Here is a 17,650-nt window from a genome sequence, read left to right on the forward strand (position 1 = left end):
TCTCAACCTTGTGGGAACAGTTTGGGCAATGACCCTTTTCTGTTCTTGCACAAAGCGAGGTCTGTAAAGACATGGATGAGCAAGTTTGCTGTGGACGAACTTCATGGGCCTGCACAGAGTCCTGACATCAACCCAACAGAACCCCTTTGGGATGGATTAGAGCGCATATATATATATTATACATTACATTTTGCCAATTAAACACCAAAAACTTAGTGATCCGAAACATTTCTAAATGTACAAAAACAAAATAATTCTTTACACCGTACAGGTTATTACAACATTATATCTTTAACTTTTTGAGATACCCTCCTTTTTTGGTGCAGAGTACAAAGGCGTTTTGATTGATTTAATGATTTCACCTTCAAAACGAAGCAACTGAAATATATACATGGGCATTTTTTCCACTCCACTGTATTTACAATAGAAACAAAAAGGTTATGGAACATTGAAAGTCTAAAAAAAAATACAAATTCAAATTCGGATGTTTTCCTTTTCATGAAACTGGGGTGGGGTTTGTGTCGCTAGATGAACAGACAAAACAATTAACCAAAACACTTAAAAATGCAGAAAAATATGAAATAGGTCATAAGTTGGTTAATAAGTCGAATAAAAGAATTTCTGTAAAAAAAAAAAAAAAAAAGGTTGAAATTAGACTCACAGTGAGCGTTTTTATTGCGATGGTTGTCTGGTTTTCTTTCAAGAATTTCTTACGTTTTTTAACAAACACTTGCTAGTATTTGTTTTTCCTTTTGTTGCGCTTTTCCTTTATTTTCCTTTGTTCATTCACGTGATGAAATCCCAAATGTTTTATAAGACGTCTGGTGTTAAATCTGGCAGCATTTGTGCCGCCCCTGGAAACTTCAGACATGCATATTAGGCATGTTGCTGTTTTGCTAGTGGGATTAATAAGTAATAACACCAAATTGCTAACATAACGGTAATGATAAATGTTAGCACGAATGACTCACATGCAGTTGCTTCTCCGCCTACCAACTCAAAACAGTCATCACACAATATTGCGTAACTTCCTATGTTTTTGTGTGGTGCGGTTGAGCAGGAAAAAAATTGTGTTTCCATGGTATCAGATGGTGTTTAGACAGAAATATTCTCTGATCACAATCCCCTTACTTTTGACAGGATCGACGAGTATTTCCGATGCTAATATCAGCCCAACTTTATAAGACACCATTATCAATAACTGCAGGCAACATCGTCAGCCCTAGTGCTGATGTACCATGTGATATTATCAGTTCAGTCATACCCCAATCCTATTTCTACTTTTACTGAAATTCTTTTTTTGACACCTTTGACATGTAAATTATTTTGTTATGAGAGTGAACTTCAGCTTTTTATAACAATCCGTTTGTTTGACAGGTTGTGGTTCAATGAGCTGATCAACTTATGGGTATCTGTGCAAAATCTCCCAAGCTGGGAAGTTGTGAGTATATTGATGTGTTAGATTAATATGTACAGCACACATTGTCCTCCTTTCTCGTGTAACATGTTATTTTACACATTTACAGCACCTGGTCAATCTCTTTGCTCGCTTGGCCAATGACAACATTGGCTACATTGATTGGGACCCTTTGATTCCTAAGGTTTGTTGCCATCTTCTCTGAATAATTTCTTTCTATTTCTATACAACTGAGTACTTGTTTGTTTTTAGGACTGGAGGCACATGCTTCCATGTGTTCTCATGGTTTGTATTTCATGGCTTGTGCTGCTTGTCAGAGGAACAGGCTATTAAGTTTCTGTGCCTTAGAGGAGAAGTAACTTGCATAATATTTGTGTTTCTTTTGAGTGAAGCCAGTTTGTGTCACTGATTAACAGAAACATATCTGGCCTGTTTACACCAGTCAAATTATAGGATTTACAATAAATAACTAAAAAAAAAAAGTCATTTTGTTTTGTTTATTTCCTCTTTTCAGATTTTCACAAGAATTTTGAGGAGTCTAAATCTTCCAGTGGGGACCAGTCAGATGATGGTACCACGGTACATTACTAATGCCTATGACATCAGCCATGTGGTGCTTTGGGTGTCATCCCTCCTGGTTAGCTCACTCACCTTAAATGTTACTTTTTACATCCTGTCCTAAGTTTGTGTGATTGCTCAGAGATCTTTCTGTGCCATTTTCAGGGAGGACCCAGTAAGCAGGCTCAAGCACAGCTCAGTGGCCTTTTTAACAGTATCACATCCTTCTTCCACCCATCAAACCATGGCCGCTGGTTGGTGAGTCACTTTCTTCTTGTCATCAACAAACAATTAAAATTCTTTGGTGACCCAGTTGGATCAAACATCTGTGATTAAGGTAGAGGAATCCAGCCATCTGTTGATTGAGGGATTAGATGTAACAATCATAACCACTATAGAAAACAACAAAAATATTTAGGTGACATAGGTCATGATATTTTAACTGCCTCCAGTGAGTTTAACCACATCACTGCTCCAACTTGCTCTCACTGTGATTCCAATATCACTTTGACAGCACAAAAATATTTACAGTGACGAAGCACATTCACAGGTCATCATTCTGAGAAGCCTCGTCAGTCTAGTTGGGTGTCTTGGCTTACACTGGTATCTAGTTCAGAAATAACAGCAGGACATGTGAGTGACGAGGCTGCAAAGGTAATAAATGTCATTGGCACCGTGGCTACATGCCTTTCTGTTTTGAGGATCCCCCGTGCTAGATTTTAAGTTAGCTCATGCAGCAATGTGTCCTCACACACAAACCTTGATTGTGCCAACATTCAAGGTTGAGGGAAGAGCTTGTGTGTATTTGGGGCTGTCACTTGGTTACATATGTTGTGCCAGTTAGTCATTTCATTACTTGTAAACAGTGTTTTGCAATCCGGAGAAAGGGACTAATGACATTACCCAACAGTGACCCTCTGCCAGCCTTTCATTGGAGGAAACTGTAACTTAAGTTAAAATGTTTTTGTTAAAAATCTATTCATTAAATTGATCTGATTACAAGAAATAAAACAATATTTATTTATTTTGCACAGAAAAATACCAAAATGAGCACTTTGTTCACAGTCTGTTGGCTTTTGTTTATTTGTCCATTACTTCATCTTTCTCTCAATGCTCCATACAATACCTCTACCTCTCCGTCCATACATGGAGACACGCTGTCCACCTCTGTCACCCCTTTGTCATGTACCTGTCTTTCTGTGCCCTTGTCCTCATGTCCAGATGAAGCTCATGAAGTTGCTTCAACGTCTCCCAGCAAGCGTGGTACGGCGGCTGCACCGAGAGCGTTACAGAAAACCCTCGTGGCTAACACCAATACCAGACAGCCACAAACTCACAGAGGAGGATATCACAGACTTTGTACAGAGCATGATGCAGCCGGTGCTGCTTGCCATGTTCAGCAAGACTGGAAGTCTTGATGCAGCCCAGGCTCTGCAGAACCTAGCTTTGATGAGACCCGAGTTGGTCATTCCCCCTGTGCTTGAGAAGTAAGTTTGTACTTTGAACTTATGGCAAGCTAAATTTTTTTACCTAAATCCTACTTCTTACTCATTTTGAGTTAGAACTTTACTGCCTTAGATAAGAGAGAATACCACGGTTATAAATGAAACAATAAGCTAATTGTTTTTTCTCCCTACCACAGAACTTATCCTGCTCTGGAAACCCTAACAGAGCCTCACCAGCTGACAGCCACTCTGAGCTGCATGATTGGTGTGGCTCGGAGCCTAGTGTCAGGTGGGCAGCGCTTTCCTGAAGGACCTACTCACATGCTGCCCCTGCTCATGAGAGCTCTGCCAGGCGTAGACCCAAATGACTTCAGCAAGTGCATGGTGCGCGCCATTCTTTTTATTTTTTATTAATGTACTCTCAGTCTACATCCATTGGTTTGATTTTATAGGTAAATTGCTTGAAATTGACACAAATTTCCCTCCTGTCCTTACAGATCACATTCCAGTTCATTGCTACTTTTGTGACTCTTGTGCCTTTGGTGGACTGTTCGTCTGCCCTACATGAAAGAACTGATTTGACAGAGGTGAATTGTTGACATATTTAATCTTTTCTTCATTTGATTTCATAAAATCAAACCGCAAAACTGTTTATCTTTTGGTTTGTATGTGTGTGTATATGTGTCTCAGGTGGAAAGAGAGATGTGCTCTGCATCAGCTGAGTTTGAAGACTTTGTGCTTCAGTTTATGGACAGGTACTGAGCTTTAATGCAAAACATTGCATCAAAATGCAGCACATTCATCAGCAGCTGTCAGTAATGTAGTTGTGATAGTAACAGCATTGCTTCACTGTTTGGTCATCTGCAATATAACACAGGTCAGAATATTTTCCATTAAACTGTGTTAATAAGATCATCTTCTGCTTCTGTAATGTCTATACTTCAATCCACAAATCCAAAGAGATCTAAGCAAATAGTACTGATCAATAAAGTAGGTTTATTTAAACACACTGTTACACTGTATTTTCTTTGTGGGTTGATTGGGAGGAATGACTGCTGAACATTTAACCCACTTTTTTGTTTGTTTTGCACAGGTGCTTTGCCCTGATAGACAGCAGCACTCTGGAACAAACTCAGGGGGAAACTGAAACAGAGAAAATGACTCATTTGGAGAGTCTGGTGGAGCTCGGGCTGTCCTCCACCTTTAGCACCATCCTCACACAGTGCTCCTTGGACATCTTCAAGGTCTTGTCTTATTTCACAGTTCTCCCTCTCTCGTGTTTATTTATGCAGGAATGGAATGAGGTTTTAATCATTAAAAAGAGTGTGCATCTTACTAAGTTTGTGTTATGAATATTGCTTTCCAGATGTAGTGTAATGAACATAAACAAGACAAACAAAAAAGTGCTATTTCACACTCTTATTGTGGTCTGTGAGTTTGCACAAATATACTTTATGTTCATATAGATCCATTCATACAAAATAATTTATATTTGTAACATCTGAAAAAGAAATCTGAATTCTGAAGGCATGGTGGTTTTATTTTGCTGTGACGGTACGCCACGATTATTTATGTAGTGAAAACCCTGAACACATTAAGTTATTCAGCTTCGTCGTTTCTGAACAACTCCACCAGCTGCTGCTCGATCACCGTTTTCAGCTGCTGTTTTACTACCTGCATTTTGAAATCTGCAGAATAGGATTTTCTTCTTGGGGGCATTTTGTTTCTGTTCAGTCTTTCTTAGTTGTCTTTAAGGTAATGTTTTAGTTATTTTTTTCAGTGTTACAAGAGCAGCAAATATTATAGTTCTCACAAGCCTAGAACGCTGTAGACACGGATGTTTACTCCTTGGTTCATGTTAGTAGGAATAAATTAACATAAATAAAACAAACAACTAAAAACCAAAACTGCAGGACTAGCCTAACTATGAAAAACGGTGCAACTTAGTCTGAAAAACACGGTAGTCCCAAACTGACTCTAGACTTCAGCTTTTTTTTTTTTTTTTTTTATTATACTCATAATCCCTGAGTAGATTTTAGATCATTGTAACCTTTGTCATCGAAATTATTGAACAAATGTCCTCTCAAGGCTGTTAATTAATCAGCAACAATCCTAATATATTTAGCAATATAAAAATTTTACTTATTGCTAGTTATGTAGAATTGTTTAAATAACTGGATTTACTTTTAGCTGTTTACTAGATCATTTATATATTACAACTACCTAATTAATGTGCGTTAAAAATGCAAACTCAGCTTTAAGTTTAGGGTACTTTCATCCATAAACAGATAAAATGTCTGAAGTTATTCTTTCTGTAACTTTAACTGTGTGTCAGTGTCCAAATATGTGTAGTGTATAGAACTGTACTTATGTCTGTGATTGTATGTGTTTGCATTTACAAGTGGTTAATATATGTATGCATATACTCTGTTGTTTTAATAGGTAGCATTAGAAAAGGTGTTCAACTTTGCCACCACCAACATCTTTGAGACACGTTTAGCTGGGAGAATGGTGGCTGACATGTGTCGAGCTGCTGCTAAGGTACGTTTTACCAAATCAGATTCTTTTTGTGATACAGACAAGTCTTCTATCACTTTTTTAGTTTTCATATTCTTGTGCTGTATTTCTGTTTTCAGTGTCACCCTGCAGAGTCTCTTAAGATTTTTGTGCCACACTGTTGCAATGCCATAAACCAGATTGCTGTCAGTAAGTGATTAAAACACTGGAATAAGCATTTAGCTGGATGTTTCCAATTGTGTGACTTGTCTTTTATCCCTTGAGTCCAAGTTGCTAAATGCATTTCTTTTAACAGATGAGGAAGTGTTAAATGATGAAGAGCTTGATAAGGAGTTTTTGTGGAATCTGCAGCTGCTTTCTGAGGTGAATAAACTCACTTAATCCCTGTTTTTTTTTCCCTACATCTTCCGTGTAAAATTTTATGCTGTATTAATATGTTTACCTTTTGCCATGTGGACCTCAGGTGTCTCGGGTAGACGGTGACAAGATTCTGCCCTATCGGTCTGAACTGGTCCAGATTTTGCAGTTGACTCTTCACCTCAAGTGTAAGCAGGGTTACACTCTAGCTTGCAACTTGTTGCACCACATCCTTCGCTCCACTGCCCTCACCTACCCCACAGAGTACTGCAGTGTGCCAGGAGGCTTCCACAAGCCAGTCTGTGACTACCTCCCCATCAAGGTACTTATATTGAATGGTTGTTCATTTCAGACTTGATGAAATCATTATCACGTTATTTCAAGCAAGTGTAGGGATCGTGGAACGTGACTGTACCTGCGTCAGTCTGCTGATTCTGTGACTCCAGCTTGATGCGTGTAATACGATGTAATGCATGAAGCCAGTATGTGTAAATGCATTGACATAGTGTGCGTTCTGTCGTTACATCTTCTTAACTTTGAGATTTTCTTTGGTGGCATAACATCAAAATGGTCATGTCTGCTGACTTGTTCAGTACGTAAAAAATTGTTATTAAAATACTATTTATTAGTATTTATTATATTTATGCAATTTTACATTTTTTTTCTTAGATACCTTTTCCCATTTAAGAAAAATAACTTGTTTATATATATGTGTGTGTGTGTTTGTGTAAAAGGGTCAGCTTCACATATTTTTAAAATATTTGTAAGTGCTGTGAATTATGGCATTTTATGCCAGAGACCGATACTGGCCTATCGGACCATGCTGTTGGCTGTTATGTTTACAACCTTTTAGGTTATAAGCAGTGTGGAGCTCTTCCTTCTTTCTTCCGATTATTCAGACATGAGTAAAGGTGTTCAACAATGTTTAATTTTGGGTCCAACTCTTTCTATGATTATATTTCTATAACCACACAGAGCACCACTAATTAGTTTGTGGCCTCTAATAAATATCTACACATCTTAACTGATTAATACCTTACCTTTAAGTTCTACATTAAACACCTTTTTAAGAAAGTTTAAACTATTTTCTTTTTCTTAAGGAACAGATGTCGTTTTTATTTCAATTTGAAGAAAAGACTCGTTGCAGCCACCTTCTTATCGCTTCTTGATTATGATGACCTTGTTTATATGAATACTTCTGCCAGCTGCCATCCAACACAGGTTGGACGTTATCTATCATGAAGCAATAAAGTTAAATTAGGATTTAAACCTCCAATTCACCACTGTACCTTGTACCTTGGTTAATTGGTTGGGATTATCCACACAGAAACCTCTACACTGGTACTTTATTTACTAATCCAACCTTAGACTGCTGCCAACATATTTATCCTCTTACATGTTACACAGACTGTGCAGTCATAACTCTCACTCCTCAGGGCTTCATTACCTTCAGTGTTTCATTGATAAGTTATGTACCAAATACATACAAACCTCAGCAAAAAGGCATTTTCTCAATCTTCCCCTTCAGCCTCGTATTCATTACAGCTGGATCTTAGGCTGTCTAGTTTGAGCCCACTGAAGGATTTTAAAACTCATTTCAAGCACACTTAAAATACTTAAATAGTTTTTATTTTTCCTGCTTTTAATAACCTTAAAAGTGACAATTTTGTTATTTTATATGAATATATATTTATGTGTATGCATTGTTTTTTTTTCATAGTTTGTATTTTTTGATATGGAATTTCGATTATGTACAAGTCTCTTGGAAAGTTTTATTTTAAATAAAGATAATGCAAAAAAAAAACATTATTGTCCTTTCAGGATTGGGGTCGACCGGGGGACTTGTGGAACTTGGATATTCGGTGGCATGTTCCCAGTGTTGAGGAAACCTCATTAACTTTTTATTTGCTGGACCTGATTCTCCAGCCTGAACTTCAGCGTCTTCAGAGATTTGCAAAAGGCGAACAGGACATGAGCAGGTGAGGAACTCTGACTGCTCCTCTGGGCTTCCTGCAAAAATTATGCTCAGTAGGCGCTCTTATTTTGATTAATTTAAACTGACAGCGTGTTTTTAGTGTTTAAATATATGTTAATTGATTTTGTGTTTTTAGAGATGATGTCCTCCAGAGCCTCACCATTGTTCAGCACTGTCTCCTGGGAGCAGGGAGTCTGATGCCTCCACTAAAAGGAGAGCCCATCCCTGAATTGTGAGCAGTTGTATTCAATTTATAAACTGTGTTCCTAACATGAAAACTTGGGAAAAACACTATAATTATATCAATCCTAAGATCAAAAAGATAGTTCCACTTTTTTGACTCATCTTCTGACTTTATTTTAAGGGCCAGCAGGTAAAGCTGTCATTGTATCTGTTGTTTCTCACAGGGTTCATAGCATGGTGAATCTTGATGAGACAACGTTATACACAGGAATGGAGTATGGTATGTGATTGTTGTAAATAAATATTAGAACATTGTTACAATACATATCAATGAGGTGGTGTGTTACAGTACTATCTTACCTTGTAATATTCTCCACATTTACAGATGAGAGCAGAGAGAACTACAGAGATGCTATCTGCAACGTGATGAGGCAGCTTCTGCGTATGTGTTGACTCATTTAAACACTTATCACGAGCTTCTGATGTCATTTTTCCACAGCTGTATCCATAACCAATTTGTGGTCTGTAAGCTCACATCATGCTGCCATCTTTATGTTTGTTTTTTTTTATTTTATAGATCATATCCTGGAGAACTCTGAAGATGACACAAAGTCCCTTTTCTCCATCATCAAGGTGGGTAGGCAGTGAAAATTTGTGAAAATGTGTGTGTACACCTTGTCACCGACTGAAACTGAGCTATGTTGACCTTCTGAAAAGGCTTGTAGTTCCTACACAGCATCGTGCCAGATGTTATTGTGCCAATGTCGCCTAACGCTCAATATTTTATCTGATACTTTTCAGATTATCAGCGACCTTTTACACTTCAAAGGTTCTCACAAGCACGAGTTTGACTCCCGCTGGAAGAGCTTCAACCTTGTGAAGAAATCAATGGAAAACAGAGTGAGTGATTTCATTGTGCTTCTCTTACTTTAGCATTGTAGTTTTCCTGGAGGAGGTTAACAGCATTGCTGCTTCATCCACCGGTTCTTAAAATACAATAGTGCTACTATTAAAAGTATTGTTGTGTCTGCAGCTTCACGGCAGAAAACAACACATCAGAGCGCTGCTAATTGACAGAGTCATGCTCCAGCATGAGGTGAGTCTGAAATAGAGATTTTACATCTTCAGGTGTGATTGTGCTTTTGCTTCTGTAACTTTCAATCTTTGTCTTTTTTCAGCTGAGAAAACTGACTGTGGAAGGATGTCAGTACAAGAGCATTCATCAGGAACTGATGAGAGATCTGTTGAGACTTTCCACAAGCACATATAGTCAAGTGAGTTCCACAGGACACGTTCAAGCAAAGAAATTATTATATATATATTTTTTTTTATTTATTTATTTTTTGTCTGATTAGTTTTGTTAATACACTATTAAAAACCAAAAGAAAAAAAAACACCTTAACTGAGACATCTTACACCTTGCAGGTACGCAGCAAAGCTCAGAATGTGTTGTTCAGTGCGCTGGGAACCTACAACTTCTGCTGCAGAGATCTGATCCCCCACGTTCTTGAGTTCATCAATCCAGACAACAACAGTGTTACTCAGCAGCAGTTCAAAGTATGACAGTTCTCCTTTTTGCTACAGGAGCACAAAACATTTATCTTTACATTTTAGAAGTGACATTTTTTGTAATTTGTTTTCCAGGGTGCTTTGTACTGCCTTCTGGGGAATCACAGTGGTGTTTGCCTGGCTAATCTGCATGACTGGGAGTGCATTGTTCTGACATGGCCTGCAATTGTACGCTCTGGCCTCAGCTCAGCCATGTCTCTTGAGAAACCCTCCATTGTGCGACTCTTTGATGACCTTGCAGATAAAATCCATCGCCAGTATGAGACCATTGGCATTGACTTCTCTGTGAGTTCTATACTATATACAAATATAAACACAGCACTGTGATTCAGAAAATGTGTGCAGAATTATTCCTTACAGCAGTAAAGTTATGACCACCAGGATCTAATTAACCTTTCAGGCTTGGTCTGTTATACAGTACAGAAAAACAGGTACTTAAGACAGTTTTAACTATCATTTTGGATTTAAAGTGTTCCACATTTAATTTTTTTCATTCTATTCTATTCTATTCTATTCTACAGTCATTTAGCAGACGCTTTTATCCAAAGCGACTTATATTTAAAAGTAAGAACAACACAAGCAAGAATTCAAACAAGATGGGACATCATAATTAAGTAGTAGTCAGACTACTGTGAGTCCAGTTAGACCTCATGAAGTGCTGGAGGCAGTGCATATATATATATATATATATATATATATATATATATATATATTTTTTTTTTTTTTTTTTTTTGTTTTGTTTTGTTTTTTTTATATAGTTTTTGTAAGTCATTTTGTTTAAATACAAGATCACAATTTCATCAACAGTATCATCTTGGGCATAGGTGCACACAGCTTATTTAGTACTTGGTTGAGCCAAAGAGCTGGAAAAATCTTACTGACTCATTCTGTTGAGTAGAAGCGTTAAGCTAAGTGTGGAAATGCTCCTTAAACAACTGAGTCTTTAGCTTGCTTTTAAAAGTAGATAAGGACTCTGCAGATCGGACGGAGTTTGGTAGATTGTTCCACCATCGGGGGACAACAGAGGAGAAGAGTCTAGCTACTGATTTTGTGCCACGTTGTGGTGGAAGCACTAGGCGTTTTTTGCTGGCAGAGCGTAACTGTCGAGAGGGAGTGTATCTCTGGATTAAGGAGTGGAGGTAGACCGGAGCCGTTTGGGTTATTGTTTTGTAAGCCAGAAGTAGAGCTTTGATGCGTGCTGCAACTGGAAGCCAGTGAAGAGCGATTAGCAGCGACATGACATGAGCTCTTTTGAGCTGGTTGAAGACCAGGCGTGCTGCTGCGTTCTGGATCATCTGCAGAGGTTTAACTGAGCATACAGGCAGGCTAGCCAGTAAGGAGTTGCAGTAGTCAATGCGTGAAATTACAAGAGCCTGAACCAAAAGCTGTGCCATGTGTTCAGTCAGGTAGGGTCTGATCCTCCTGATGTTGTAGAGAGAAAATCGGCAAGATTGAGCTACCAAGGCAACATGGTCCTTAAAGGACAGCTGGTTGTCTACCATGACACCAAGATGGTGGCTGCTCTCTATGGGTTTTCTATGGACAGACAGTAAGCTTGGTCTTGGACAGATTTAGATGAAGGTGGCGATCCTTCATCCATGCGGAGATATCAGCAAGGTATGCTTATATGCGCATTGAGACGGTTGTGTCGTCAGGTGGGAAAGAAAGGAAAAGCTGAGTGTCATTTGGATAGCGGTGATAGGAAAAACCATGAGTTAATGACTGCACCGAGTGAGGAGTGAAAAGAGAAGAGGGCCAAGCACCAAGCCCTGAGGCATCCCTCTTGTCAGGCCATGCGATCTGGACACTCCCCCTCGCCAAGATACTGTGAAGGATCTTCCTGTGAGGATCTTCATCCTTGTATTAAATTTATTTCATTACTTCTTTCCATCATGCAATCAATTTCCACAGAATACACAAAAAGACTGAAATAACCTATTTAAATGACATTTTATGACATTCATATTTCTGGTTGAAAATTGAGCCACAGAGTTGAAAGAAATGTTCAAGACAGGATTGTAATAAGGAACAAATCTATGCACAAGAACAATTTTGCAGCCAATAGTTTTTTTTCTGGATCTGAGTGTCCAGCCAAATAATTGTCATTTAGTTGTTTGGAGTGAAGAAAATTTAAGAAGAAGATTTAATTAAACAGGCAACTAACAACCCAGTGGTCAATATGGATTGGCTCCAGTTATTTTGTGGAGACAGAACAGCCTTAGAAAAAGTCAATCAGTTACATTTCTACAAAACAAATCCCAAAGTATATTGTTATTATGACACAGGAATTGTCTCAGAAAGGCCTAGAGTGACCCACTGAAGAGAGATCCAACCTGGTTGAGGTTGACTATTTTTTTATATATATCATTTAATTGGGAACTTTCCAAATGACAGGTATCCTGAATTAGTAAAATCTTAGCTAAGAAGTCTTCAGACTTCCACTGCTGCCAAAGAGGCTTTAAGCAAGCATTCGTTGAAGGATGTGAATTGTTGTGAGTAGCATAAAATTATGTGTTCTTTTTTTTTTTTTTTTACATAAATATATTTTAATTTATTATAGCTATAATAACAAGACTCAAATCCTGTTTTCGCTGTTACATTGTGGGAAATGTTTTTGGATGTTATTGCTGGAACTTCATAAAATGTAGAAAACTTCATAACTTCTGAAAACTGTTCATATACATTTTATATGCCCCATGTCACAGGCAAGAGCCCTTAGGTCCTGCACTTAGTCTAGCATATCAGTCCCTTCCTACAGGGTTTTATACCAATATATTTGAACAAGTTAGCTCTGACTTTGTTTATTTTTTTCCATCACTTCAGATCCATGATGACTGTTGTGCTGTGGCAAATCAGCTTATGACGACTGGAAGTCCTTTTCCTGAAGAACCTGTGCCCTCTGAGACAGATGCAAAAGAGGGTCTAAAGAGACAAGAGATAAAGAACTCAGAGTCTGTTGAGTAAGTTACACTAACAAGTCTAAGAAACATTAATACATTTAATTAGCTCACTGCGTCTTTTCACTAAGTAACAACTCTAGGACCCTTCCTTTCAGGTTTACTCTGTTTAAAACAGATAGACGTTATATAAAAGAAAATGTTTGTATTTGTTTATTTATTTATTTTTACATAAAATATAAAAAAAAATTTATATTTTTGTAGGAAATACAAACAGCTCATTGGTGATCTGCTGGACTGCCTCAGCAACAGGAACATGTAGGTTAATTTATTATACACCTAACAAAATTGTGTTTATATTTGTTTTTAAGTGCTTATGACACCTGATTATTATTGTTTATGTATATATAAATATATATATTTTTTTAATGTTCTAGGCCTTGGAAGTTTGAGCACATTGCAATAGGCTTCCTCTCTTTGCTCTTGAGAGATGACCACCAGCTTCCATCTGCAGCTGTTACATTTTTTGTGAAAAACCTCAACCATGATTCCCTCTATGTCCGTAAGGTATGGCAGAAATAATCTGGGAGGCATGTAGGTAGTGCTGAGGGCCGAGTTACTTTCTTTTTTTAAACCTTTTTTTTTATGTTTAATTTTATCCATTAGGTGGCGATATCAGCTGTGGCTGGGATCATGAAACAAATAAAGAGACCACATAAGAAAGTTCCTGTCAGCCCCTCTGAGCTTTGTAAGAATGACTTTTCTTTCTAGGTTTATTTCACTTGATTTAAATCCCGTTTTATTTATATTAATTTGCACTTATCTTCGGTAGGTGGAGTAATTGAGCCTAGCAGAACTGTTGCTGGGGACCGTGCAGACAACCAGTGGCTCCAGTACAACAGCAGCAACCTGCCACACACACAGCAAAGCTGGGATCATTGTGTGTTTATTGAGAAGACTCACTGGGGATACTACTGCTGGCCAAGGTTCTCAGTTTATGTCTGTTTGTTTACTTTGGCTCATTTGTTTTCTTTTTGTGAAATCACATCATGTTTGTTTTTCTTCTCATTGTCAAAATGACTTTTAGAAAGCTGATGATGTATGCATCTCAGGAAGAGCAGCCCAAACAGAACCTGAGCAGGGAGGAAATGACAGAGGTTTGTGCGCTGAAACAGCATCTTGCATGCAGCGGTGTGAAATCACACAGTCTGTATCGAGTTAGTCAATTTTATGCTTTACCTTACAGCGGGAACAAATCATCTTTGACCATTTCTCAGACCCAGTGTTCATTAACCAGTTCATCGAGTTTCTGTCTCTTGAGGACCGTAAGGGAAAAGACAAGTTCAGCCCTCGCAGATTCTGTTTGTTCAAGGTGAGATTTCCTTTACTGGAGATTTAAGAATGGATAGAAATAAAGTAAATAAACACAGAAGCTGATTGGTAGTTCTGCTTCCTCAGGGATTGTTCCGTAATTTTGGTGATGCCTTTCTGCCTCTGTTGCGGCCACACATGGAGCGCCTGGTGGCAGAATCTCATGAGAGCAAGCAGCGCTGTGTGGCTGAGATTATCTCCGGGATGATCAGAGGCTGCAAGCACTGGAGCTTCTCCAAGGTACAAAGTTTAAAACGATAGAGCGGTTAAATGTTGCCGTTCATTGTGTATTTCTTAAGTTGTGACTTTTATCCATCTTTAAAATCCAAACTTTTCATGAACACCACCCAATGTATAAGTGCCATTCCTTGACCAATCAACCATTTAGATGCCTGTTATCTAAAGTGTCGTTTAAAGTTTTGTATTTAAAACATATTTTTCTAATTCATATAAAAATGTTTTACGACAGGTTGTGAGCCTTTGGGAGCTGCTGTGTCCTTTGCTTCGAACTGCCCTGTCAAACATCACAATAGAAACTTATGCAGATTGGGGCACCTGCATCGCCACAGCTTGTGTAAACCTTTTGTTCATTTAAATTCATGATTGTCCTTTAACTTGTTGAACTTGTGTTGCTCACCTGTCCTTCACCACTGACTGGTGTGTATGACTTTTTCAGGAGAGCAGAGACCCACGCAAGCTTCACTGGCTGTTTGAGATGCTAATGGAGTCTCCAGTCAATGGAGAAGGGGGCTCTTTTGTTGATGCCTGGTGAGTGTGAAGATTACTCCCATAAGCTGCTGTTGTTGTTTTCGTAACAGGACAAATTGTGATGAATTTTTTTTTTCTTTTTCCTGCCCAGTCGTCTCTATGTGCTTCAGGGAGGTCTAGCCCAACAGGAATGGCGTGTGCCAGAGCTTCTGCATAGATTGCTACAATACCTAGAACCCAAACTCACACAGGTGTACAAGAACGTACGCGAAAGGATCGGCAGGTGGGGTCATTGTTTTCAGTGTTGTCTAAGCATGATTGCACTTTTTTTTTTTTGGTCTGATCCTGTCCTCTCTGATTGGGTATCCTTCCAGCGTGCTCACGTACATCTTCATGATTGATGTCAACTTGCCATTAACTCAGCCAACCACCTCCCCACGCATCTCTGACTTTACGGAGCGAATCCTGTTGAAGTTGAAGCCCTTAACAGAGGGTGATGAGGAAATCCAGAACCATGTGGTTGAGGAGAATGAGGTGGGGGAGCAAGATGAGAGGACGCAAGCCATCAAGTTACTCAAAACGGGTGGGTTGATTCGTCACCACAACCCTGCACTCACATGGAGTACTGATTATGAAAGAAATAGTTGAAATAGTTACTCATACCTACAAGGCAATCTTTACATTTTCTTGTTTACACATGTCTGCAGTGCTAAAGTGGCTGATTGCAAGTGCTGGTCGCTCTTTCACTACTGCTGTCCCAGAACAACTACGGCTGCTTCCTCTTCTCTTCAAGGTGAAATATTCATTCATTCGTAGCTTTGATCTGCTTTCTTTTCCACCACTTACTTTATATTTGTTTTCTCTATATGTTCACTATTTAAAAACCTGCCCCATTATCTTTCTCTCGCCATTGGTCCAGATTGCTCCAGTTGAGAACGACGATAGTTACGATGAACTTAAGAGGGATGCAAAGACCTGTCTGTCTCTGATGTCTCAGGGACTCCTCTACACAGATCAGATCCCAATGGTCCTCACTGTACTGAGAGAGGTGAGTCATCTCAAAGCTGTTATTTTCACTGCCCTCTAGCAAATGACATGTCTTGTTTTTTTTATAAACCTCATAGCCTTAAGGGGTGAGAAAAGAGGTTCAAACCCATAGAGAGCTGAAATAAGTCTATATTACTGTGTGCTTTATTTGGCAATGTATTCTGTAATAATCTATATTGAGTGAAGAGGTCCTTGGGAAACAAATTACAAACTTTAACTATATCGAAGGTTATTCTCTAGAGATTTGCTTTCTTTTCTTTTTTTGTACACAACATAAAAAACAACATTCAGATGTTTTAATCTTTCCATTATTGTGCACATTTTAAAGATAGTTGTATATTTGTATTCTCTTAAAGCAGGGTTCATAACAACAAACCACTAAATGTGTACTAATCTGTGGCAAAGGTTCCTTCTGTGAAGAATATTTTCAGAATTTGTTATTGATATGGTCCGTTGATGTGTGTTACAGATTGCTGGCAGTGGCTCCTGGCATGCCCGATACACGGTGCTCACATACCTCCAGATCATGGTTTTTTACAACCTCTTCACATTCATGAGTGACCTGAAGGCAGTGAATGAAGTGCGTGCACTTGTGTTAAAACTCTTGGAGGATGAACAGCTTGAGGTAAAACAGACGTTCATTCAAAACAGTTTTAAACGTTAAAGTTAAGTCAGGCCAAGAGTTCAATACATAGTCTGGTATGAACACTATTTGGAAGACAGACAAACATCCAGCAGTGTGATTATGTAATAATCACACTGCTGTTGGCCAGTATGTGCTTGTTTATGCTAGCAGACACTTGTTCTGTCTTTCAGCTTTATTGTAGTGATTCAGCACTCTCCTCCTGGCTCCACTCTCCCATACCCCTCCAGTCCTTTTGCTGTTTCTATGGAAACCACTGGCTGCAATAATCTGTTGCTATGGAGATAACGTTCAAATTGAAGGAGGACAGGAGGGAGAGGGTTAGAATAGAGACAAAGAATGTGTGTTTAACAGTCATTTTTGTTTGGCTGTATAGAGTACCTTGAGCCTTATCTATAAACCTTTAGCTCTATTTGTTTGTTTATTTCTTTAAAAAAAAGGGAAAAAAAAGCTTTACCTTAGAACTGTACTGCCCAGAATGCGGCACACATTTTTTATGAGAAATTTTAATTTCAACAAAGGATATAAAATGTTGTGTTAAAGAATTAAGCTGGCCAGATCTAATTCTGATTTTTCATGTTCTTGTGAATTGTACATACTCTCTCATCACTGCGCTTTTTCCCATTTACATGGCAGAATATAAAGAAATGAGGGTGACTCAAGATTTTTGTACTATGCTTTATGGTTTATCTGCATTTTCAGTTTTTATGATTAAGTGTAATGCGATTATTACCACACTCTTGTGATACAGTACACTTGCACCCCTTTCTAGCCTCTTTCTTTGTTTTTTTTAGGTACGAGAAATGGCTGCCACTACTCTCAGTGGCTTCCTTCAGTGCAATTTCCTGTCCATGGATGCCCCCATGCAGGGACATTTTGAGGCTCTATGTAAAACATGCTTACCTAAGAAGAGGAAAAGGGAGCTTGGGACTGTAGTGGACACCATACCCTCTGCCGGTGAGG

At 38.5% G+C, this 17,650-nt stretch overlaps 1 protein-coding gene across 2 annotated transcripts in view; it reads left to right on the forward strand.

The window, feature by feature from the left end:
• Window positions 1–17,650, forward strand: part of psme4a (proteasome activator subunit 4a) — a 28,347-nt gene that overhangs the window by 8,719 nt on the left and 1,978 nt on the right. For both annotated transcript variants that reach the window (XM_042010137.1, XM_042010138.1), the window contains 39 exons: window positions 1,378–1,441; window positions 1,527–1,601; window positions 1,932–2,054; window positions 2,141–2,233; window positions 3,197–3,462; window positions 3,618–3,804; window positions 3,918–4,007; window positions 4,111–4,175; window positions 4,514–4,664; window positions 5,863–5,961; window positions 6,057–6,126; window positions 6,233–6,300; window positions 6,401–6,616; window positions 8,116–8,273; window positions 8,406–8,501; window positions 8,677–8,732; window positions 8,838–8,894; window positions 9,030–9,085; window positions 9,254–9,352; window positions 9,486–9,548; window positions 9,631–9,726; window positions 9,878–10,009; window positions 10,097–10,306; window positions 12,845–12,981; window positions 13,183–13,236; window positions 13,356–13,485; window positions 13,585–13,666; window positions 13,751–13,904; window positions 14,006–14,075; window positions 14,165–14,290; window positions 14,377–14,529; window positions 14,759–14,863; window positions 14,966–15,057; window positions 15,149–15,280; window positions 15,372–15,580; window positions 15,705–15,790; window positions 15,917–16,045; window positions 16,514–16,669; window positions 17,482–17,644. In XM_042010137.1, the coding sequence (XP_041866071.1) occupies window positions 1,378–1,441; window positions 1,527–1,601; window positions 1,932–2,054; window positions 2,141–2,233; window positions 3,197–3,462; window positions 3,618–3,804; window positions 3,918–4,007; window positions 4,111–4,175; window positions 4,514–4,664; window positions 5,863–5,961; window positions 6,057–6,126; window positions 6,233–6,300; window positions 6,401–6,616; window positions 8,116–8,273; window positions 8,406–8,501; window positions 8,677–8,732; window positions 8,838–8,894; window positions 9,030–9,085; window positions 9,254–9,352; window positions 9,486–9,548; window positions 9,631–9,726; window positions 9,878–10,009; window positions 10,097–10,306; window positions 12,845–12,981; window positions 13,183–13,236; window positions 13,356–13,485; window positions 13,585–13,666; window positions 13,751–13,904; window positions 14,006–14,075; window positions 14,165–14,290; window positions 14,377–14,529; window positions 14,759–14,863; window positions 14,966–15,057; window positions 15,149–15,280; window positions 15,372–15,580; window positions 15,705–15,790; window positions 15,917–16,045; window positions 16,514–16,669; window positions 17,482–17,644 (4,568 nt within the window). The remainder of the gene's footprint in view (window positions 1–1,377; window positions 1,442–1,526; window positions 1,602–1,931; window positions 2,055–2,140; window positions 2,234–3,196; window positions 3,463–3,617; window positions 3,805–3,917; window positions 4,008–4,110; window positions 4,176–4,513; window positions 4,665–5,862; window positions 5,962–6,056; window positions 6,127–6,232; window positions 6,301–6,400; window positions 6,617–8,115; window positions 8,274–8,405; window positions 8,502–8,676; window positions 8,733–8,837; window positions 8,895–9,029; window positions 9,086–9,253; window positions 9,353–9,485; window positions 9,549–9,630; window positions 9,727–9,877; window positions 10,010–10,096; window positions 10,307–12,844; window positions 12,982–13,182; window positions 13,237–13,355; window positions 13,486–13,584; window positions 13,667–13,750; window positions 13,905–14,005; window positions 14,076–14,164; window positions 14,291–14,376; window positions 14,530–14,758; window positions 14,864–14,965; window positions 15,058–15,148; window positions 15,281–15,371; window positions 15,581–15,704; window positions 15,791–15,916; window positions 16,046–16,513; window positions 16,670–17,481; window positions 17,645–17,650) is intronic.

This window comes from Melanotaenia boesemani, chromosome 16 (genome assembly GCF_017639745.1).
Source record: "Melanotaenia boesemani isolate fMelBoe1 chromosome 16, fMelBoe1.pri, whole genome shotgun sequence".
Classification (NCBI taxonomy): Eukaryota; Metazoa; Chordata; class Actinopteri; order Atheriniformes; family Melanotaeniidae; genus Melanotaenia; species Melanotaenia boesemani.